The 23,347-nt window shown below is 41.0% G+C and overlaps 3 protein-coding genes across 6 annotated transcripts; 1 reads left to right on the top strand and 2 right to left on the bottom strand.

Moving 5' to 3' along the window:
- Positions 1-2,566: 2,566 nt before the first annotated feature.
- Positions 2,567-10,116, top strand: tial1 (TIA1 cytotoxic granule-associated RNA binding protein-like 1). Of its 4 annotated transcripts, XM_052079374.1 has the most exons (12): positions 2,573-2,774; positions 3,205-3,301; positions 3,564-3,662; positions 3,779-3,833; positions 3,915-4,002; positions 5,939-6,014; positions 6,921-7,029; positions 7,112-7,207; positions 7,296-7,380; positions 7,464-7,587; positions 7,722-7,867; positions 8,003-10,116. In XM_052079374.1, exons 1-12 carry the CDS (start codon positions 2,746-2,748, stop codon positions 8,124-8,126), a joined length of 1,128 nt encoding a protein of 375 aa, XP_051935334.1. In that variant the 5' UTR covers positions 2,573-2,745; the 3' UTR covers positions 8,127-10,116. The 4 variants fall into 4 exon arrangements, with proteins under 4 accessions (XP_051935336.1, XP_051935333.1, XP_051935334.1 ...); XM_052079373.1 differs by having other exon boundaries at positions 2,571-2,774; positions 3,779-4,002; XM_052079375.1 differs by lacking the exons at positions 2,573-2,774; positions 3,205-3,301; positions 3,564-3,662 and adding an exon at positions 5,173-5,242.
- Positions 10,117-17,426, bottom strand: pkd2l1 (polycystic kidney disease 2-like 1). Its single transcript, XM_052079372.1, has 15 exons — positions 17,127-17,426; positions 16,838-16,951; positions 15,776-15,903; positions 15,421-15,674; positions 13,155-13,379; positions 12,859-13,087; positions 12,610-12,780; positions 12,346-12,527; positions 12,136-12,256; positions 11,957-12,055; positions 11,757-11,878; positions 11,559-11,676; positions 11,301-11,434; positions 11,077-11,215; positions 10,117-10,790 (listed from the first exon to the last, which is right to left on the bottom strand). The coding sequence occupies exons 1-15, from the start codon at positions 17,398-17,400 to the stop codon at positions 10,686-10,688; spliced, it is 2,415 nt and encodes an 804-aa protein (XP_051935332.1). The 5' UTR covers positions 17,401-17,426; the 3' UTR covers positions 10,117-10,685.
- Positions 17,427-20,235: 2,809 nt separating this feature from the next.
- On the bottom strand, positions 20,236-21,268 carry atoh7 (atonal bHLH transcription factor 7). Its single transcript, XM_052079404.1, has one exon. It carries the CDS (start codon positions 21,114-21,116, stop codon positions 20,688-20,690), a length of 429 nt encoding a protein of 142 aa, XP_051935364.1. The 5' UTR covers positions 21,117-21,268; the 3' UTR covers positions 20,236-20,687.
- Positions 21,269-23,347: the final 2,079 nt, after the last annotated feature.

Raw genomic sequence — 23,347 nt, 5'->3', positions numbered from 1 at the left:
TCTATCTAGAGAGAGAGAGAGAGAGAGAGAGAGAGAGAGAGAGAGAGAGAGAGAGAAAGAAAACATACACACATATGTATGTGCGTGTGTGTCTGAGTGTTTTGTGGGGGGCTGTAAAGGAAATTGTCAGGGAATTCACCCGGACAGCTTGAATTTTGAATGAAAAGACTCGACTCAACTCACGAACAGATTGTCTTTTGCTGATCAGCAAAGGGGGCGAAGTTCCTCGAAGGCAGCACAAGTCGTGTTGCCTCTCGGATCGAAACCCCACCTTCACACCCCCGCGGACCACTTTTTATTCACGGGATATGCAAAATACAAGTAACATAGCGGGAAAACATTCCTTCTTATTTGCATGTCGCGCTTCCCAGCCCAGCCCATCGATATGCCCCTCAGTGGACACCTGGAGGCTAAAACATCTTCCTGTGACATGCTGCCCTCCCGAAGTTGAACCTTTCTGTCGAAAATATCAGTTAATGAGGCCTTCCTTCAGCTCAAGTTGGCCCTTTTTCTGGGTGCTCCATTGTGTACAAGTTGTGAGAACATAGCGTTCGAGATCAGTCAAGCATATACTGAAATGAAACTTTGAAACATGATATTATTAAGTTTGTCTTTCTCCATCAGAAATGTAGCACAAAGCACAAATGTCAGAAACATCTCAAAGACCGTTTTTTCTCCGATTCAAACAAAAGTAGAACACGGTGGAAACGTTTTTTGGTCACTGTTAGATTTGCAGTGTTGTTGTTGTTGTTGTTTTTTAATACAATGCACAAACACAGGAATTATTCATTCCACTGACCAACAAACGTTTACTTTCTTTTTTTAATCTGAGATGCAAGTAAACCTTTCTAGATTAGTTTTTGGGGTGCTGATTGTGAATGGGCCTTCTTTTTTTTAATTTCACAAAGCAGCGAATTAAGATTGCAAATACCGTACTTTATAAAAGTTTAAAGTCAACATTAGAATTGTCGTGTTTTCAGTCTGTAATTTTTTGATACATTACACCAACACGGAGTTATAGCATTAATCATAAAAAGGGGGCGGGGGAATCACATTGTTACAGTACATGCAAAACTGTATGTGAAAAAAGGTCACAAAGTAAATTGAGCTCGTCAATTTGAATTAACAAGAAATTTCAGACAACAAATTCTCTTTGAGCAGTTAATTATGTTATCAAAATTAAATTAATCGCTGCATTTGCTCCCTACTTGGTGTGTGGTAACATCAAAGAATGGCATCTGTTTTTACTGATGGCAACTCGGGCTGCCACTCTGTTGTGACTCCGTACATAGAGGCGAATGACATGACTATGGCTCACTACACTCAACAACGCTTGCTCCGAAATAGTTTTGAAGTGACAGAGAATACATTTTTGCCACATATGTGCCTAAATGGTTGAAGAACAGCATTACATAATGACGTGTAAATTAAAGATAAATCATATTAAAGTCGTAGTTTTGAAATTACCTGGGCCAACTAATTTGTCTTATATTTATCTCTTGTTGCTGTCCACTTTATAATCATGCATTCATCCATCCACTACCCAAACTGCTGATCCTCACGAGGGTCGCCGACATGCTAGCGCCTATCCCAGTTGTCTGCGGGCAGCAGGGTACACCCTGAAATGGTTGCCAACCAATCATAGGGCACACAGAGAAACAATCATTCAAAATCGCGATCACACCGAGGAACACGTTTTTGGAAAGAGGGAAGAAACCGGAGTACTGTACCTGGAGAAAATCCACACAGGCGAACATGCAAAAACACACAGGAAGGCGGGCCCCAGATGCGAAACTGGGATCGCTGTACTGTGAAGCAAATGTTCCACATAAAGGGACATGGGAAAACAGATTTGGCCCCCTGGGCCTTGAGTTTGACACATGTGCCATCGACTTACCTAACCATTAGATGTAGTCTCGAATGGCTGAGGGTGTGCAGAATGCAATGTATTGGGGTAATTATGTTTGGCTCCAATAAATCTAATTCTGAATTCATACGATTATCGGCACCCACTGCACAAACATCATAGTTTTGTAAGTACCACACCACTGATCACTTTATCTCTGCTGGATGACTCTGCGCATTGTTGTTACACAGCTGTCATTGGGTGGTACGACTGCTCAATGGTACCCTTACATTACAAAAGGTCTTTCTATACTTATATGGCATGTCTTTGTTGATCATAGTTGCTTGTTACTGCAATACGAGTGTAGCTCGTACTACCAGAGACAAATTCCTTGTGTATTTTACATACTTGAACAATAAAGTTTATTCTAATTCGGATTTTTATTTTTTAAATTTTAATTTATGTAAAATCATTTTTTTTGGGGGGGCGAGGCTTGAGAACATTTTGGAGGGGGTGCTACCAAGATTCCAACGAACTCTGTGAGTCCAGACACTGATAAATAAAACGAGGGTTAAATTAGATATTTGGAGATCTTTAGGACTCACCCTCCAGATCAGTTGGTGGCGGTAACGGTGCATTAAATTGTTTGGCAACCACCATGACAAAACCAAAAGAGGAGGAAGAAGATATTTGGCGCTCTGTCATACACGGCGTCACAGAATACGCATGCGTTCTCGACACTTGTGGCGTAGCAGCATGACGTAAGCCTGGTGTCCGGTTAGCTAGCTTCTGGCTAGTTAGCAAGTTGATTTAGCGTACCGAGGAAGCGAGAAACTTTAGTTTACCAGCAAATAGATTGTTTTCTTCTTCCTTGCTTTTGGTGACAGTCGACATCGGCAATGGACGACGATTCCTACCCCAGGACACTGTAAATTCCAATAGTTTTACTAATTTCCGAAACGTTTGCTGTGCTAATTTTAAAACGCGGTTGCTAACTTAATTTGCGCTGCCAACACGAAGTCAGGCGTTTATTGGTTTGTATTTCTGGCAACAGTGAAGTTGAAGACAACGTCCACCCACAGTGTTTGTGAAAATATAAATTCACGGCTATTTTTGTTGCTCGTTCAATATGCTCCGCAACAATCGAATTGAGTCAAACTACCGCAAATATCATGAGCAGCTAAATTAGCAGCATTAGCTTGGCGGTTTGTCCGACTTTCAAGCGAATTGAACTAAGTTATACTAACACGTTGGCGTGTCTGGGTTAATCGCACACAAGCCCTTACGACACTTGTGATGTTGTTGATATTATTGAATCGTTGGAGTACTCTTACAGAGGTTATTTTATTTCCTTTCAGTTACGTGGGAAACCTCTCCAGGGATGTGACTGAAATTCTGATTCTACAACTCTTTACTCAAATAGGGCCTTGTAAAAGTTGTAAAATGATCACCGAGGTAAGTGGTGAACTTAGTTTAGCGCTATATTGCGATTCTGAAGTAGACATGCCACAATGAATGTATATATGAATGTTTTACCAATGTACTCAAAGCGATTCGAATTATACCTGAAGCGTTACATTGGAAATTTGAAATTCGCAGTGATTTAATCTTTCCTTCGCTACTGAAAAAAAGTGACAGGAATTTAAAGTCATCATTTAACGTATGCAACGTAATTGAAAGCCAAATTAATTACTTGGTTTGACATTTTCTCTTGCAGCATACAACCAATGACCCCTATTGCTTTGTGGAATTCTTTGAGCACAGAGATGCTGCTGCAGCCCTAGCAGCTATGAATGGGAGGAAAATACTAGGGAAGGTGGGATACCTTTATTGGTACAAATTTAGTCATTTTGACACCGTGGTTTTTGCTTCTTGCGTAGAAAATGCCTGCCTTGCTGTTAAAAATGAAATGTTTGTTTCCTTTATTTTCAGGAAGTTAAAGTAAATTGGGCCACCACTCCCAGTAGCCAAAAGAAAGACACATCCAGTAAGTGTTTGGAACATTTATGTACTGGGAGTGAAAAGGGAAGATATTTTTGTAACAGTAATTGTTTTTATGCCATTATAGATCACTTTCATGTGTTTGTGGGTGATCTAAGTCCCGAGATTACCACTGAAGATGTGAGGGCTGCATTTGCACCTTTTGGGAGAATCTCGTAAGTTTACTTTATTTCTATATTTATTTTCATTATCACAGCATTAAAGTATTCCTCGAAAAATCATGTTTTGTCTCCAATTTTCAAAAGCTAGTATTACTGCAGCAATAATATTTATAGAATACAGTACTCAAAATGTTATGTACCACTTCAATGAGAAGACAGACATTGATAGCTGTTTTCAAGCCATAAAAGAATAAAAGCAAAACAGAAACATTTGTGTATACATTGTCCGCCTGGTAAATTCTGTAAAGTGTTCCTGAAAAGATGAGTTGGAAGGAAAACAAACGCATACCTCTGCAGGTTTATTAAAATGTTCTATCGTCGTCTTATGTTGATTTTGAATTCAGAATTGATTTGAGGAGCCACACAGTATATATTTTTTTTCCTTCATCGGAAAGAGCGATACAGTCAAGTTGTGATTGATGTGCATATTCTCAGTTTTCAGTTTTCCCGCAAATATTTACCATTGAGGAAATAATGTCAGATTATTTTATGCAAATCACCCCGATTTTTGATGAGCTCGTATGACATAACTGTAAGCAGAGCCATCATGTTTGCTTGCACAAAAAGGCCAAGAATATCCAAGTTACTTGTTCTTTTGGAAGACGTATTAAATGACCGCCTGTTTTTGTTCATTATGTCAATGATTCTGGACATTTATGTTTTTGAATAGTGTCCATCATTCCTATTTTTGTGAAACTTTAATCTGGGCATCTAGTTACACTTAAATTACACCTCATTTAGATCTGATTCTGTTTCGAATTCAATGTGGTCTAAAAAAAAAGTCTTCTGAGGAGTGTTCTAATAATTAGTATACATCACCCAATGCATTAAAAACAAAGCTGTAAATTTTGCCAACATAACTTGAGCCATCCGGTGATACCAACATCCGAAACCGTAACCAGAGAACAATGCACACCGAAGTCCTTTTAAACTCCCTGAGAGAATTGTATCGGACGCATTTGGACTTGTCGATTATCAATCACACACTGAAGTGCTCTCTTATCGTTGTTCACTTGTGTTTTCTGCATTGTGTCAGCTAGTGTTGCTCTCCTATGCATATTTAGTCGATGGTAAGTGTCAGCGCAATGTAAGCTGTGTATGTGAACCTGAACAGCTTTTAGATGTGGGTCTCAGTGAAGTAATAGCATTTTGGTTATTTTACAGAAATGCTCATAGGATTGGACAGGAGCTTGAAGGCTAACAGCAAGGAACTGTGCACTCTGGAGACTCAGATGTAGTTTTTTTTCCTCTATTTATTCAATTTTTCCTCTGTCTTTATTTGTAGATGCTCTGTCTTTATGTGATATAGTATAGACGATCACATTCAATATTAAATGTATTATCAGATATTATTATTCCTCTAAATCTATATTTCAAGTGTTTCATATTCAATTGTCTATTAAGTTTTGTCGCATTAAGGTCTTCTTCCCAAATTTCTGAAAATTGTCAATTTCTCAAAATTTGCAGCTCCCCAAATGCCATACTCTCCATATTGGTGGTAAAGAATTGACCAAGGGGAAAAAGAAATCTAGCCATGTATGACATTTTATTCCTTTTTTTCCTCTTACATATTATATACATTTTTGATTTGTTGGCCAGACTAGTTTAAGAATGCATGGTAGTGTACAGCGTATATTTCTCGAGATTAAGAGTAGGAGATAAAGTGGTGCTCTTGTGGCAATAATTTGATAATCCATTTTACGATGTGTCAAATCTATCTGTAGACTGCATGTATGCCTACTTAAATTCCAGCTTTTGAGTCATTGAGTCAGCACTCAGTCCAGGGTCCTGATAGCTACCAGTAATATAGGACAGTGTAGTGGATTCACAGTTCAGTGTGTCTTGCGTGGCTCCCCTTTTTTTTTTTTTTTTTTTAATAATGCATTTTGACAGGAATACTCACTGAAAATCTCTTTACATTTCGCTCCAGAGATGCTCGTGTTGTGAAGGACATGGCCACAGGCAAATCAAAGGGGTATGGATTTGTGTCCTTCTACAACAAACTGGTAAGGCTCCAGTGCCGCAACACAGATGAAAGGTTATTTCTTTTCCTGTTTATTATTCTTACTTTTTTTGGGCAAATATCTATAGAAGTGTATAGTCATACACACAGTCATACCTGCATAACCTCCTACTATAACACTGTTGAGAGTAACATGAACAGAATCATATGTAGATTGCTAGTCCGAATGTCATTGCTGAATTTACCCACATAGTGGCCACGCCTCGTTGAGTCAATGGATGCATCATCTGCTTAAGGCTCGGCTCGCTGAACACCGCAACTGAAGTGGACCCCTGTGAAAAAATTAGTCGTCCACTTACACCCGTACGCCAAGTGGTAGAGCGCTGCACATTTATCTTTTTTAAATCGGACCTTAAAAACATGGCATAATTTGTCAAGGCAGATGTGGATTGCCTCAAAGAAAGGAAAGCGGGCACAAATCAAGGAGAGTGTTTGACATTTTTGAGGTGTTGACAGCGATGGATTGCGCCATTCATAGGCTGCATCCATGCCTTTTGGTGACAGAAGCTCTCTATGCTTTGATTTCTAGCCACAAGTACATATGATAATAATTGTAAATATTATTGCAAAACACTGCAATAGGCCACCGATCAGTCCAGGCTGTACACCACCAGGGACTATTCCAGAGTGCTAGGTTGTTTTTTTTTGTTTTTTATTTTTTTTTTGGTCATGCTTATTTTCAGCATTCTCCGCTACGGTCCTTTTCTGATAGTGTTCCAAGATTGCCTATTTCAAACTAAACATCCCCATCCCCTTTGCGGTTATAGTAAGCTGGCCGCTATTTGTTTAAATTCAGCATGTTCAATTATTGATCACTAGTATTGCTAGTCGGTATACAGAAATGTATTCAGTAAACTCTCGGTTTTGACTTCTTGATTTGTTCCTATAGGATGCTGAGAACGCCATTGTTCATATGGGCGGGCAGTGGCTCGGAGGTCGCCAAATCAGGACCAATTGGGCAACGCGAAAGCCACCTGCTCCAAAGAATTCGCAGGACAGTAAGTTCAGAATGCAAATGTTTGCTGATTGTACAGCAATGGTGCGCTGAAGTTTTTTGGGGGGTATTTTTGTACCTTTCAGATGGCTCAAAACAACTGCGGTTCGATGATGTTGTGAGCCAATCCAGCCCGCAGAACTGTACAGTGTACTGTGGCGGCATCCAGTCAGGACTATCTGGTAAGTAGTTTGCTTTTAGTGTTGTGTTGACACTTTGTCAGTTTTGACATATGTACTAAAGAGTACTTTTTTTCTCTCATTATGTCAGATACCTTAATGCGTCAGACCTTCTCACCATTTGGGCAGATCATGGAAATCAGAGTTTTCCCAGAGAAAGGGTATTCTTTCATCAGGTAATTACAGCATTTGGCCCCTAGATGTCAACCGAGTTCTCTTGTCGGATGAAATTGCTTGATAACACTCTTCTATTTGAAAGGTTTTCCTCCCATGACAGTGCTGCCCATGCCATTGTGTCAGTTAATGGCACGGGCATTGAAGGACACATAGTGAAGTGCTACTGGGGCAAAGAATCTCCTGATATGACCAAAGGCTCACAGCAGGTAAAGCAAATTCTCCCAAAGTCATATGTTTTGTTCTGTTGTTGGAACGAACATCAATCATGCATCCTTTCCAGTCAAGTCGATTGTTTTCTCCCGATTGTGTGACTCCATTATTTCTTTATTTCTTGTCACAGGTTGAATATGGTCAGTGGGGGCAGTGGAATCAGGTCTATGGAAGTCCACAGCAGCAATATGGGCAGCAGTATGTGACTAATGGATGGCAAGTTCCCTCCTACAACATGTATGGCCAGTCATGGAACCAACAAGGCTTTGGAGTAGAGTATGTATCAAAATCATGCAACGTTACATTTCAGCCTTAGACTGCCGTTATACTTCCTCAAAGTTTTTTTTAGCATTTGTTAAATATTCCTCGTTTGCAATGAACTTGCATATTCATAAATGATTGAATTCACAGGCAGTCTCAGTCGCCTGGCTGGGTCGGAGGATTTGGATCTCAATCGGCTCAGGCTTCAGCCTCCGCGAATTCAGTCGTGTCCAACCTAACCAACTTCAACATGACTGGTTACCAGACACAGTGAGCTGGTCCGAACACAAGCCCATTACTAAGAAGAACCAGCTCTGGTCAAACCATTATACATACAGCATCTGTTTGCCTCATAGGACAAATAACTTTTTTTTTGTAATGATTGTGCCCATTTCACTAAGAATGTTTAATTTTATTTTATTTTATTTTATTCCTCAAATGAAAATTTCAGTGTATGAACATGCTCCAGGACAATGAAATGCAAGTCTAGCATTAAACATCGCCATCAAATTAATCAGTCCGAATGTGTTCTCACTCCTGTGGCGCTTGTTGGCCCCTTTGTGAGAATTATCTTTTTTTTTTATCAGGGATTAAGCAGTAAAAATTATCCTCATCTCATGTGACCTTCATGGTGCGCTTAACCTTGTATTTGCCTGCATTCTGGACCGTGACATCAAATCCATCTTGTATTGCAATACACAGGTGAGCAGCCTGTCTGTTTTTACTGATATGGACCAGAGCAAAGGGACAATAGGTGACATTCAATGCAGTCATCCTACTGAGCAGCTGCAGTATCTGTTAGCTATGGGCGAAACGCTCAAGATCGCCTCCCGGGAAAAACTCGCCCAATCACATTTCAAATTTGAGAAAAAGCTTTAAAATACATACGTAAAAATCACATCGCTGCATCCAAAACTATATTTGTGTTCTGGTGGAATCACGCTTGAAACCTCGAACTACAGCAATACATACTCCTATCGTGTTCTTCACAAATATAAAAATACATTTAATATTTTCCATGTGTTAGTTGTAGTCGAGTGCGAATGTTTATGTACTGCTCGTGCTTGGCGCGTTTTTTTTTTTTCTATTTGATACAATTGGTAAGAAAAAGTCACAAGACTTGAGTTGATATTTTAAATTTAAATCTGCAACAATTGCAATGAGCCACGGCAACCTTGCAGTATTGGTTTGTGTTGAGCCAATAGCCATAGAGTCACTGCAATATTGATGCGAATGAAAAGTGCTTTGGAAAAAAGACCTAGAGCACAACAATTTCGATCGTGTGCTGTGACTTTAAAATAATTAAAGCAGTGGTGAGATTTCTCTAAGTGATGAGCAAAGTTCATGTTACTTTCACTGCTCTGACAGCATGTTCTTTGTAAGCTTTTGATATATTTTGTGTTGGTGAACCTGTCTCATAACAAAGGAGGGGGAAAAAACCTTTTGAGATGGGCTCACTGTTGCATTGAAGTGTTAAAACAATTCATCATCATCTTGTTAACAGATAATCTTTATGCTGATTCTGGGCTGGTTTCCTAGAGGAATATAAAGTCTTTCTTTTTCATTCTTTCTTGAAGACCAATCCCTGATTATGGAGCATTTTCTAATCAACCACCTTTGTAACGACAAACAGATCGTATGTCCTTCCTTACTTTTTTTGTGGCTTTTTGCATGTTGGTGGAAGGATTTGTAAATATGGCAACCCCCGCCCTCTCTACATTTGCCCCTTGGTGCACTCTGAAGTGAATTTCAATCATAGGCACCTTTTCATTTGGCTTGAAATTACGGTATGTGCCATTTGTTGTATCATGTGTGTAATAGACTTGATTTTTTTTTTCAGAGGCGGGGGGGCTAAAAGAGCTGTTTGGGATTAACGAGACAATTGACAAAATAATATCACCAAATAATTGCAGCTCCGGTCATGCTGTGTACATCACTATGGGTTGGATGTTCTGGAAAAACCTTTGTCAGTCAATATGATTAATTTCATATAGGGGGGCCCCTGAAGTGGTTTGGCCAATTTTAAATCGCCCACTGCGGATTTGTCCTTTTTCTTGAAGTAGCAGAAAGCATAGATGATGTTTTAGCTTGAACTGCACGCTTGTGACGTGCACACAGTATATGTTTGTTGCATAAGATATTGAATGTAATGACAATTTGCTTCCGTAATAAGTGATGTTCAATAAAAGCTGGGGATGGTTTTCATTAGAAAAAAATAGAAGATGCAGTTTAGTCACTTGAAATAAAGACACGTTCAAACCACATCTGTTAGTATGTTTATTAGACACGTATTCAGCTACATCTTGCATCTAACCAACACAACGTTGCTCACTTGTATTTGAGCATTTGCAGCTCAAGACCAGGACGGATGTGAATAACGCTTTATTGCCCATTAACATTGAAGACCATTACTCATACTTCAACATACTAAGCAAAGAAGTTGACAGACTTTGAGTAAACGGGAAAAATGACTTTTTAGGCATTTGTTACACTGTGTTGCACAACAGTCTATTTAGATATAGAGAACTTACACAACACTTCTAATATGTAGTTTTATGTTTAAGTGAAATCTACAACATTTAACACTGTAGTCATCTAAGTTTTTGTGCTTGAACATTTTATCTGATGTCTAGAACCAGTAGCAAAAAAAAAAAAAAGTGCCCATAATGTACAGATTTCAGTAAAACTTGACCGGTGTTTGTGTGTTGAGTTGAGAGTGTTAATCTTGGAGGATATTTTCAGTTATGACATGTTTCTTTTAAAGCATTGACGTATTTGATCTGTAACTCCTTCTTCATCCCCTTTGTCACATCTCACGGCTTTATCACATATTTCAGTCATATGCGGGGACAGTGCAAATTCTCCCTGATGGCAGCGCAGCCTTTGTCCCTCGGTCCACGCAAACCAAAATACTCCCATCAGAGGCATTTTTATCCACCTGCGTGCGGTCATTAGAAAAAGAAGTCACATACATGCCGATCGTATTTCCATCATGATCGATCAATTTGTTCATGTATTCTGATTGTAACACATTTTTACACTTTTTTTTTCTTAAGTTATTGCAGGTCAAGTCATTTCATATACTGGTACTGTACTAATGTGACAGACCCGATGCAATCTTTTAAGACAATGTAGACAACCATTCACACTGACGGGCAATTCCAGAGTGTCCAATTAACCTACCATACAATTCAATATTGCAGACACTGGAGGCTTATACTTACGCTATGATTGGTCACCGACTTCCCATTGATTTTGTTTAGTTCGGTTATGTCCTCCATCCCAATTTTCTTCAAAATCAACTCAATCTTCACTGTAATGCCAGACATGGCACTTTCAAGGTGGAGAACCTGCCTGGCCAATCTGCAATTGACAGAGGAACATCGTGAAGAGGCTTGGATTAATGTCATATAAAATGTAGACTTTTTGGGGGGAGGCGAAATGTGACCTTAGAAACTGTTCTCGGTCCATAAATGTGTGACCGGAGTTGCTCTTTTGGTCGCTTAAGATCACTGGAGTCTTTTGCCCTAATTCTATCCCGTAGTTCATTCCAAGATTGTTGAGTTCAGCAGCAAGGGCATCCTGAGAAAATCGGAAAATTCAAAAGCTTTACACGGGACTTTGCCGGTCACATAAAGAAAGCAAGATATGAGATCATGAGAATGTTTGAAATGGTGTCGAGGTCAAAGCATGTAACTCGACAAACCCTCTTTTCCTCCAGCTCTGTTTTCATCTTTTCCTGTTCATCCTCATCTAGAATGTGGTTCCCATCTCGGTCAAACAGTGAGAAAGCTGCAGAAATTTCATGATCAGCATGTCCCATCCTGCGACATCATCAGAGTGGTAAGGATTGTGTTTCAATCTTTTGATGTAATAAGATGCGGTCGTAATCTTTTCCACGTACTCTTTTAAAGTTTCCCGAAAATCCTTGAATTCAATTTCGCCCGATCCAGCGCGTAGAGCCCTCTGAACATCGGATATTTTCTCATTTTTAAGCTTCAGCTTCATGAATGTCTTCATGTAACTCTGATTGGAAAGAATCCAGACCATGTGAAATCCTATTTAAATGTTGAATCCCCAAACAATGGTACACCACGCTGTTACCTGTTTGATGATGTCACTGATTTGGAGCTCATCTTTTTGGGACGATAGCTCCTCTTTCACCTCCGAATAAGTGTCATTTATGATGGCGAGAAACATGTTCTGAAGAGATAAGAAACATGAAACTGTAAATATACGGTATTATATGACTTTCAAATGACTGGCGGAGCAGGATGGCTTACGAGCAGGACAAAGAAAACGAAGAAAACGTAGGTGACAAAATAAATCGGTCCGAGGACTCTGTTTGCACGATCAATTGCATCATAGTCAAAGTCTCCGAGAATAATCCTGAACTGGGTGAAGCTGCGGGGGGAAAAAAAAGATGGAAAGACTGATGAGTTCAGGCACAACGTAGATTCACGTTATTCTGCTGTTCCGGATATATCTCTTACATGCACTTGACAAAGGTGCTGAAGGATTCCACCTCTGTACCAAACAGCAAATATCCAAGCTGAGCGTACGCGAAGAACACGATGAAGAACATTATAGCAAATCCTATAATGTCTTTGGCACAGCGACCCAGCGTGGAGGACAGCTGGGTCATGGTCTTATTGAAACTAATGTACTTGAACACCTACAGTGACAAAAAGAGCGCACGCTATTTTAGGCAAGGTGGCACATGTCAACGTTGAGAGTGGAGCGCGGCAGAATTTTACCTTGATCCATGCAAAGAACAAGTTGACTGCATTCATATTGTTGTATTGTGTTTGCCAGAAGGCCAGAAACTCAAAGTCGGCATAAATTTCCGGTTGGTCCAATAATTTGCCAAGCAACTTGTCCACTTTGACTGTCCGGAAAATATTGAACACAATGGCAACAACGGCGAGCTGGAAATGAGAGACGCGTCCATCGTTTTAAACTTACCGAAACCTGGAAGAATTTCTCCCGAGTGACATGTTTCTTACCAGTATGACTACGATGTCAAGTATGTTCCAGATGCTTTTGAAGTAGGAGAACTTGTGTATTCGAAGCTCAAGTATCTCCTCCACAACATAATAGAGGATGAATAAACAGAAGACCATCTCACAAGCCAGGATGAAGTAGTCCCAGGAGTTGATGTAGCGAATCAGTTTGACCGTTCTTATCTGGTAAGAAGGGATCGCTCCGCCCGTTGCCGGGAATTCCACTACCAACCTATCAACAGACTCACGTCAAACACAAATTGCCATTCCGATCGAGCGATTTGGATTTCGGTCCGTACCTGATGACACAGAACATGTTGATGTTTGCATTGTAAGTGGAGAAGTCGATGAAGATGGCCCTGGTTCCTCGATCTAGCCAGAGGTTCTCCTCCAGCTCCCTGAGTAGAACCGCGCTTTCCTCCTTGGTTCGACCCAGGTCCTGGTAGTATCCGGCTCCACTGTAGGTGGTCAGCAAACCCCAATGTGAGGAACCCTTGATCACTTTCTCAGTGTGGTAGCTCCATCTGCAGAGGTACGAGGTCACATATGGAATAAATATCCAAAGACAGCGGCTGATGGTGTTTTCTCCAGCGGAGAATTTGTAATAGATATGCAACATGAGCTTAACTCAAACATCTTAGCCTTTCTCCTATGTAGGATCAACAAATACATATATGAAATATTGTCCAGAAAGATGTGTACATTTATGTTTGTGAGCACTTCTCCTTTGTTGCATGTATGGCAATTCACAATGGTGATTAGCAAACATGCTTGTTGGTTGCAAAGTTGTACAGTGGTCCCTCGTTTATCGCGGGGATTACGTTTAAAAAAAATAACCCGCGATACGTGGAATCCGCTAAGTAGTTGTTTTTGTTTTTTTTAACAATTACATGATATGGATATGTTTTAAGGCTGTAAATCCCATCATTAGTATTTGTTCACATTTCTCTCATTTAAATGTGCTCAAAGTTCAAAACAAGTATACAGTTGTATTAGTATAAGTTTATTATACAGGAGACATGGCAGGGAGGAGATGGATTCAAATTGGTCTCAATTAAAATGTAAAAAATACAAATAAAAGGATGCCGAATTACACTGTGAAAAAAAATACAGGTCATAATCAAAATAAGTCATAAAATGTATCAAAGGACCACTGTGCCGCACACAATAAAAGGCTCTTCTAAAATTTGCAGTTGTACTGTATTGGGCAGACGAGAACATTTGCCGAGCCACACCGCTCCCCTATCGCCTTGGGTCACTCCATCCACAATGTTGACCTTTAACCCTGGAGAACCCAAGAACTATTTTCATCTTTGGAAAATGATGAATTATACATTCAATGACTGCCATATGTTCACCGAACACCAAAATATATGTATTTTCAAATATTCAATGCTTTAATACTAATTTGGGATTAGCGCCAGATTTGACCCTTTGGGATTTAAGGGTAGATTTGAGTAGCAGAATTAATAGGGGCCAAATTTGACCCCGTGGGTTCTCCAGGGTTAAGCAAACTGCTAATCCACACAACACTACACACACTGACACCTTCCATGTACAGTGAAAACAAAAAAGAGCGATTCATGCATGAAGACAACACCTCTCCAATGTGTTAGACGCCATCAAGTATTGGCCCATGTCGAGGTTCTCTGTTGGTCTGATGGGATGCTTGTGGTCAGTTGGATGTCTTATTCTCGCTGCATGCAGTCCGCCCACTTTTGTTGCGAAACGTGGTGTCAGGTGTGTATTGTTTCCGCTAGCCTTTGGAGAACTTGCTACATTTGTTGTTCAGCTGATCAGATCTGCACTCCTTTCATCTCAAACCTCTGCTTGTATGTTCTCCTCTCTCAAGGTGTTGTCTAAGCGATTTCACTGAGTTACTTAAAATCTCTTCCTCCGCTTCCCAACTACCGTGGTTTGACTGAGCGATGTCATTTCAGCCTGGACGGTCCTTCTATTTAAATAGAGTTTGTGTACTTGTGCACCCAAACATGCTTCTTTTTACACTCCACCTAACCCACAGCGCATGGGACTCGCTTATTCTGCGTTGTGCCCCGACACTCAAGGTGGGCATAATTTGCTCTGACAAAAAAAGGCGCATCCAATAGGGGAAGGGCTGGCCGAGTGATTTCAGAGTACTAACAACAATAGAGCAAGCAGTAGAAAAAGCCTGCTTGTTACATTCTGTTTGGATGCTACAGAAACACTTCCAAACATGGGCAAGCTTCTCCCGCGGCGAATATCACGAAAAACTAAATTCACTTGGCAGTCTTGTATTGAGCAGCTATTGCACATGAACATCCCATGATTTTTTTTTCTTTTTTTTTTGCAGCGCAGGGTGGAAACCCGTCACAACACAGATGAACGAAATAACTGCTCTCATCATCACCTAGATCACATTTCTACGTCATTTTAGTGTATTACGACTTTTTCATTTTATTATTTAGTCTTATTCACACTACATTGGCGATGAGGCGGGCACTTTTGAGCATTCTACCGGCAAGCCGCCCAGGAAAGAAGAGCAACCCGGACAGTGTGAATCTGCACTGACGAGGTGTAACTTACGCTGTGCCGTTGATGAGGCCAAAGTTGATATTGTCCTCCTTCTTCTCATCGTAGACATCGTAACATCCTGTGATCTCATCCTGGAAGTCGTTGTGAACTTTGCAGGAGTTATTCTTGATCTTGATCTGCCTCATCCTGGGAACTCCCAGCAACATGTTCTCATAGTAGATGAAGGACTGATCTCCAGTGGCCAGGGACTGGTTATTGTACCATTTAGTCCAGTAGAGGCCATCGAGTAGTGGTTCCTCAGCAAACTATTGATCGAGAAACAAGTTGAAATTGTCAAAATAACCCAATTGCCTCCGACTATGTTTTAAAAAAAAAAGGGGAGAAATCCATCAGGATAAATACTCACAGTCCAGAAATCCTCCATGGTGCTAATGGACTGAAACTTAACCCCACTTTCTCCAGCTGTGTTTACAAACAGGTCAGTCATGGCTTTCGTGTAATAGTAGGTGGTTGAGCTCGTCATACCGTACGTCACTGAAAGACAACATTGTGACATTATTCACGACTTCACACGATGCTATCTGGCTTTGTACAGGCTCGCCTTTAAACGTCGCTCCTTTCGGTGCTCCCAAGATAAGACACGTCAAAGGCAGTACACACACAAGCTATCATTGGACACTTGTTCCTCGGATGTATTTATGTTGCCACCATCAGATGGTTCCAGATTAGAGGCTGTAATTTGTTTGAAGAGAGCGCGCCAGCCCCGTCGCAAATAGCCTTGTCAAACAATGTCAATGTAACGCAGACAAAGAAACAATGGACGAGGCCCAATGCGCTTATCGCTAAAAGGCAAAAAGGCTTGCGGTCATGTCGCTTTCACGGCTAATGGCTCGACAAAAGCTCTCAGGTGGAGCGTTCGGGAGGACGTTTGTGGTTGGCATCGAAGCAGGAGTGTGCTGGAGCACTTTTTAGGGGAAGGCGACTGTTCCAATTTCATTGATACATTTTCACTCATGCTCTCAATCCTTTTTTTTTTTCGCTAATTCATTGTCATTTTAGAACGCTGTCACATGTATTCATAATCAAGGGACCATTTGTGGTCAAACATTTTCTAGTGTCTCGCTGAGTTTTAACGACATGTTTCCTTCATGATGATAAAGTTCTGACAATTAATAATTATAACCAACCTCGGTAATATGAATAATAATAATAATAATAATCCCTTATAGGGATATTTCTTATCCCTTATAAAAGGTTAATGGACAACATTACACATTGTATTTTTTGGTTAATCCATCTCAATTTAAACTTGACCCTTAATTCATCTTTGTAAAGTTTTGGGTTAAAAATCAAATTTGTTGTTTGACCATCCTGTATGAAATTAAATAAGTCTAATTTTCATTGATATTTCACGTCTCATAACCACATTTCAGGCACCCTCATTTCTTCCATTGATCTTATTACTTACAAAGACAAATATCCACTAAGAAGACCACATAGATCATGAGCTCCCGTAGAGTTGTGCGGACAAACAGTTCCCGGTTGTCGGAGGTGTTCTCCGTCAGTGTTGTTCCCCACAAACCTACCAAGAATATTGAAAAGAAGGAGGGGGAGGAAAGAAGAAAATTGTTGTGCTATAGCATCCATAAAACTAGTAGATCATGATTAACATGCATTTGGGAGTGATCATTTTCTTGGTCAAGATTCATAGATGAGTCTTAGGGTTGACGTTGAGAGTAGGACCAGAATGTTCCTACCTTTAATGAAAGAGCAGCAGCCTCCGCGTTCCTTCGACAAGATTTTATCAGCCAAGTGTGGCTCCTCCGGCAATGGGCGAGGGATGTCCACATTGTAGATGCTCTCCATGGAGCCCTGAAAGAGGGGCTGCGGCTTGTAGACGGTGTTCACAACTCGGGGCAAGGGCGGCGAGTTGTCAATGTAACCCTGGTTCACCCATGAACTCATGTTTTCCAATTCGCATTCCACCTGGCTAGACAGGTGGCTTTCGGCACGGTTGTTCAGACTCTTCATGGTGCAGGATCAGAGAGGAAAGTCAAGCAGGGCGGCGGGGGCAGCTTTTGAACACCTGCGCAGTCAGATGCTTATAAGGGGGAGGTGACATAAGCAATGTGGAGGGCGGAGCTGCCGGGCCCTCTGCAGGAGCATTTGTCATCATCGTTAGGAAATTGAGGCTTGATGATGGATTTCACAAATCTTGACAAATTAAAAAGCTATCCCGTGACGGAAAATAGCAAAAATAAATTTCTTTTCGACTGACTGGCTAAAAGGAACTGTGTGTAGTTACATTACTTGTACTGTACTTACGTAGTTATTACGACCGCAAAGAACATGTTGCATTGATCTCGACTTACACCAATCATAAAAATTGTGCCATTGGGAGCTTTGCTTTATTTTTATTGGCAATATCGCAGTGGCTGTGTTGATTATAGTAGATGTCAATTTTTGTGCTGTAGAAATGCACTGTGCCGTATTGAAAGATGTTCATATATTTCGGTTTTCTGTATCATCTGAGGGCGGCCCAGTAGTCCAGTGGTTAGCGCGTCGACCTCACAGTGCAGAGGTCGCGGGTTCGATACCGGCTCCGGCCTCCGTGTGTGGAGTTTGCATGTTCTCCCCGGGCCTGCGTGGGTTTTCTCCGGATACTCTGGTTTCCTCCCACATTCCAAAAACATGCATGGCAGGCTGATTGAACACTCTAAATTGTCCCTAGGTGTGAGTGTGAGTGCGAATGGTTGTTCGATTGGCTGGCAACCGGTTCAGGATGTACCCCGCCTACTGTCCGAAGGCAGCTGGGATAAGCTCCAGCAACCCCCGCGACCCTTTGTGAGGATAAAGCGGATAGGAAAATGAATGAATTAATGTATCCGCTGAACAAAAGGGGCACAATGTTAAACTTCTTAGTAGCATACAGCACAGTTGCAGTAATAATACAAGCTAAAAAATTGTGAAACAAAGTTGCTAGAGCTGACATAGAGATCTAAGGCAACTCCTCTAGATACTTGAGACAACACCTTAGTCTAACATACCCTTTTGTATGCAAACACACTTGTGTAGGTAATCTCCTTCCATCTTCTGACCCGCTTATCCTCACGAGGGTCGCCTGTCCCAGCGGTCTTCGGGCAGTAGGTGGGGGACACCTCGAACTGGTTGCCAGCCAATCGCAGGACGCACAGAGACAACCATTTACATAAACAATCACACCTAGGGACAGAGTGTTACATTCACCTGCCGTGAATGTTTTTGAAATGTGGGAGAAAACCGGAGAACCCGGAGAAAATCCACGCAGGCACGTGGAGAACATGCAAACTCCACACAGGAAGGAACCTTGCACCTCTCCACTGTGAGGCAGACACACGAACCCGTGCCGATAGATAAATGTCATTTTTCAAAACAATTTCAAAGTCCATACAGTATTGTAAACGTGTTGTGTCAAGTCTTCCTAATAATTCAGTAGTTTAATACGCAACATTGTTTTGTGATTGGATCCTCTCAATTACTGTCCCACTGAGCACATTGTTGTCGCCACTGATTCCCAACTCATGCAATCATGTGCTCCTCCTGAGGTAATCAATCAGTTGTATCTTGACTCTATTTTTTTTTTCCTGCTGCCAACTGTTCGCTGCTGGTGACTGAATTAATGAAGTGCGTAATTGCAGTGTCACTGACACGCACTTTTGACTCGCCCCTCTATTCATTTTTGACATGCCAACTGTGAAAACATTAATTAGGTATGCAGACATTTAATGTGGCCAATGAGTCATTATGACCATCTGTATCAGTTGGCCACGTCTAGCTTCTAGTGCCAAAACGAAATGCCCCTTGATGCTAATGTCACATGCGTGTCACGTTATGTGTCATTTAAAGGCCTTGTATGATTGAGCATCGTACCTCAGACATTTTGGGGATGGAAATTCCCACATGGATCCATACGTCTTCTCCAAATCAAATCTGTTTGCGGAGCCCAGTAGTCCAGTGGCAGTTGGGTGCTACAGTTAAGCCACTGCTGCTATATGTATCTTTTTTTTTTTTTTTTTGGAAACAGAGCGTTTGGGTCCAGCTCTGTACGCTCACGCTTCAGCGACTCTGAACTAAGCGATTCCACACAGCCATTAGCACACAATGGCGTTTAATTCCTGCTGCCCCGCTGAAGCCAGGCCGGCATCTTGCTCAGAGGCTTCCTTAATCTGCTCCGGCTTGTGCCACCATTCAAACTTTTCAAATCCGTGTCAATCACTTGACAATGGGGCGTTATTGCCATTTAAATCTGTTGTGCTGCCCTCGGCAGTAAACAATCTTATGCTGGCCTGCGTGAGACACCAAGTACAAATGGAAAATCGATTTCATTTCAAATCATAATGATCGTGCTCTTGAGAATGACGACTAGAAATCCTGTTGTGGTTTGAGTATGGTAGTGCTCTTATTTTTGTCACTGCTGACGTACGAATCTGTTATCTCGGTGCACAGAAGCTGTGAACAAATGGAGGATTTACATGTGAGGGTGCAGCGCAAGTGGACATGGCCTGCCATTATTACCGTTAAGGCAAGATTGTCTCTCTCTCTCTCTCTCACACACACACACACACACACACACAACACACATACAGAGTAAAGACTAACCTCTAAGTGACCTTATCTGCACAGTAACAATATTTCGTAGCGCACAAAGAAGGAAACTTTTCCAAAAGTTTTTCTGGCTATTTGTACTATTATGCAATTGTTTGTAGGATAATATTGAATATTACAATGTCACTCCATCAGGGCCAAAATGATAATTATGATATCCATAAAAAGGACAGCAGGATATATTTGATCGAAAAAAATTCTTTATTCTCAATCCAAAAGTATAATTTAGCATGTGAAAAACAACAGATTGCAAGTTGAATTTTTTTTTTGTTCCCCAGCTGCCCAATAGTTACAAATTAGCTTCAGCTATGCAACTACTACCTACGATTCTCTGAATGCACTAAAATTGCACAACATTTCCAGGCTGTATAATCAGAGCAGCCGTAAATACACAATTGCATGTTCAATCTAATGGTCATTTTAATGACACTACATGTCTGACTTCATACCATGCAGTGAAGATCCTGTTTGGTATCCCAGCAAACATATATCAAAGACTTAAAAAAAGAAGCCTTTTGATAACCAAACAAAGATCATGAAAAGACATAAATCAATACAAATGTATTTACTGTCTCCGTAATTGAAGAAAAAAACATGATTTCACGTTGCCACTTACAACACTGTTTTGCATGCCAAACGGCAGATTATTATTATTATTATTATTTTTTTTTTTTTTAAATGTTGAGCTGATCCCCCTCAAACTGATATGAGAAAGAGGAGTTGATATAGTCCTGCCCCGTGGAGTCGTACCTCATGAGGTACTGATAGTTGTCAGGCTGCACGCGGTCAAACTGCAAGTCCACCCACTGCCCATGTGCAGCGTTGTGCTTCTTGGTGTCCGTCAGGATGCGATTGAGCGCCATGATGTAGCTGAGAGCCATCTGCAGGGTTTCGTACTTGGACAATTTCTTGTCTTGACCCCACTGCGGCACCACCTTTCGTAAACGGTCGAAGGCCGTGTTCAAGCCCTGCATCCTCTTCCTCTCTCTGGCATTTGCAGCCATCCTTCGGCGCATGGCCGACTCGTATTTCTCCGGGCTCTGGGAGTCCATTTCTGAGGATTCAGATCCGGAATCCGTACAGCTCGACCGGCGAGGCTTCATGTTTTTGTTGGAAGAACTGAACCAGAAACGAGAGCTTTCAAAGACGCGAGTTCAAATCGTTCTCTTAGGATGTGCCCTCAGGTGGCTGACCTTCCAGTTGGTTGTCCTATGCTCTGAGCATCAAATAGTTAAACTTCCAGGGAGCGGATAGTCCGAAGAGTCCAAGGTGTCTGTGCTCCAGAGAAAAAATCAGCTTTTTATAAGGCACACAGCAGATGAACAGGTGGCAGCAGGTGGAGTCCCTGCCCTCGACCACCCCCTCACAGCCATGCAACAGACTCCTTAACACCCACTCGCAGCATGTACACACACATGCATATAAAATCTACACACACGCGCGCACACACACACACACACACAAACAAAAAACCATAATGAAATTCCAATTATCTTGGGCTGGGCTCTCTGGCAAAGGCTTCACTCGGTGCCATGTGTCACAAGCACCAAAGTCTACCATCTGCTTGCACAACCGATGCTGCAAACAAACTTTATAAAGCTGACAACAAAATAAGTTTAGATCTATTCATATTTATATAAAACAATGAGTAACGACTATTATGTTCAAGGATTGAAATTGATATAGGCTTTCTGTCTGAAAAAGTTCTAAATTGAAGGCATGGCAATTACTGTATTAAATGCACAAAATGTGCATTTAATACACAAAATTCCTCGTCACTTTATAAATTAGATTTTAAAAAGAAAACAAATCTTTTTATAATAATTATTTTAATTCAAAACCCTAATTGTGGTTTCTTCCCCAATATTCTGCTGATTTTTTACAAAGAAATCTAAATTTATTTTTTTTTAATCGCCCCCCTACCCACATGGTTACTAAGTAGTATCATGCAACAAATGCCCTCAAATCTCCTTTCACTGCTCGTGTATCTGGTCTCCATGTGATGAGAGGCATAATGTGAGATTAGCCTGAGGCTACAAAAGTGTGCTTTGTAGCCCGAAGGATTTTAATGGAAAATCTGGGGATTAAAGATCGTGGACAATCTGGACAAGATGGTGCGCAGATTATTGCATCAAAACCTGGAAATGATATTGCTCATCATGTCACTGAACTCGTTTTATTCACATTGTGAGTTGTAATAGTTGTTATTCAGTGCTGTGGTCTGAATGATTCACGGGACAGTATGTGAGGGGTGGGGGGGCATACGTGTCCTTAAGGTCAGATGGAGATGGGAAATAAATAATTGATCTGTGTACTGAGCCAAGAAATAAAGGGACAGACAGAACCATTTGTCTGTCTCTTCTTTCCCATCTGGTTAGACTACATTTGGAATTCAGGGGTACAATACTGTACCTTGGTTGAATCTACAACGCCGTATATTTTCTTGTCTAGAAACCTGCAACATGCTTAGAAAGTCTGGTTTCGGAAGAAATTACCAATTGTGTAAATTGCCTCACATTTGAGTGTCTCTGTTTTGACAGAGAATTTAGTTGGATTTCAGTTTGTCAGGAATTGAGTCAGATCAATTCCTGACAGTCTAAGAAAAAAAAGTGTTGTGTGTGTGTATATATATATATATATGTACCGTATATATTATTTGTGCTGGTTTTGAATTATTCCTTTCAATTATTTATTCATGTTGTTTTCAATAGCAGGTCTGTGAGGCTTTGTGCAGCGATAATGTTAGACTATTGTCCAGCCATGAACAAAAGTAATTTTATAAAAAATATAATTTTGTACTAGGTGAGAATATGTGGCCTGTGAACGTCATTGAATTCTGAATTTAATTTTAATCTCCTATCTATGGCCAAATTTGCTGCTGTGTTTATGGAGTCGCTCTGGATTGACCAACTCCAGGATTATATGTATACAGGCAGGTTTTGAATGGTTAATCACGACGGAGGCCGAGTATAATGGCTGTCTCTGCTAGTGGGTCAGGGACACAAAGTGATGCTGTCTGGTCATTTTGGGATGGACTGGTTGGCTGTGCAATTAGGCATATAATCCCATCTACCAGTTGGTTCATTGATTACAGATTGATGTAGTTTGCCAGATGCTGCTTGTCTTGTCTGAGGGCCTCGTCTGCGATGAGACACTACTCTTCCGTGTCTTCCACCCTTTTTCTTCCCCCCCTACCCCATTATATGATTGGCTCATTTGAGCACCTACGACTCAGCTGTGGCCCGTTGTCAAATGCCATATGTCACAACTGAGGAGGGACCCGTCAACCCCAAAGAAACGCACACGGCATTAAATCCGGATCCCCTTATGGAGA

The sequence above is a fragment of the Hippocampus zosterae genome, chromosome 11 (genome assembly GCF_025434085.1).
Source record: "Hippocampus zosterae strain Florida chromosome 11, ASM2543408v3, whole genome shotgun sequence".
Classification (NCBI taxonomy): domain Eukaryota; kingdom Metazoa; phylum Chordata; class Actinopteri; order Syngnathiformes; family Syngnathidae; genus Hippocampus; species Hippocampus zosterae.
Note: the sequence above shows the minus strand (reverse complement) of the source record. Positions and strands in the feature narration are given on the sequence as shown.

Excerpts from the sequence above, each read along its gene's own strand:
- atoh7 (XM_052079404.1), bottom strand. The coding sequence starts at position 21,116 with ATGAAGCCTCGCCGGTCGAGCTGTACGGATTCCGGATCTGAATCCTCA.
- tial1 (XM_052079373.1), top strand. The coding sequence starts at position 2,746 with ATGGACGACGATTCCTACCCCAGGACACT. Across the intron at positions 6,015-6,920 it reads TGTCCTTCTACAACAAACTG|GATGCTGAGAACGCCATTGT; the intron begins GTAAGGCTCCAG and ends TTGTTCCTATAG. Across the intron at positions 7,381-7,463 it reads AAAGGGTATTCTTTCATCAG|GTTTTCCTCCCATGACAGTG; the intron begins GTAATTACAGCA and ends TCTATTTGAAAG.
- pkd2l1 (XM_052079372.1), bottom strand. The coding sequence starts at position 17,400 with ATGAAGAGTCTGAACAACCGTGCCGAAAGCCACCTGTCTAGCCAGGTG. Across the intron at positions 11,435-11,558 it reads CAGAGCTGGAGGAAAAGAGG|GATGCCCTTGCTGCTGAACT; the intron begins GTTTGTCGAGTT and ends CGATTTTCTCAG. Across the intron at positions 11,216-11,300 it reads GACCGAGAACAGTTTCTAAG|ATTGGCCAGGCAGGTTCTCC; the intron begins GTCACATTTCGC and ends TGTCAATTGCAG.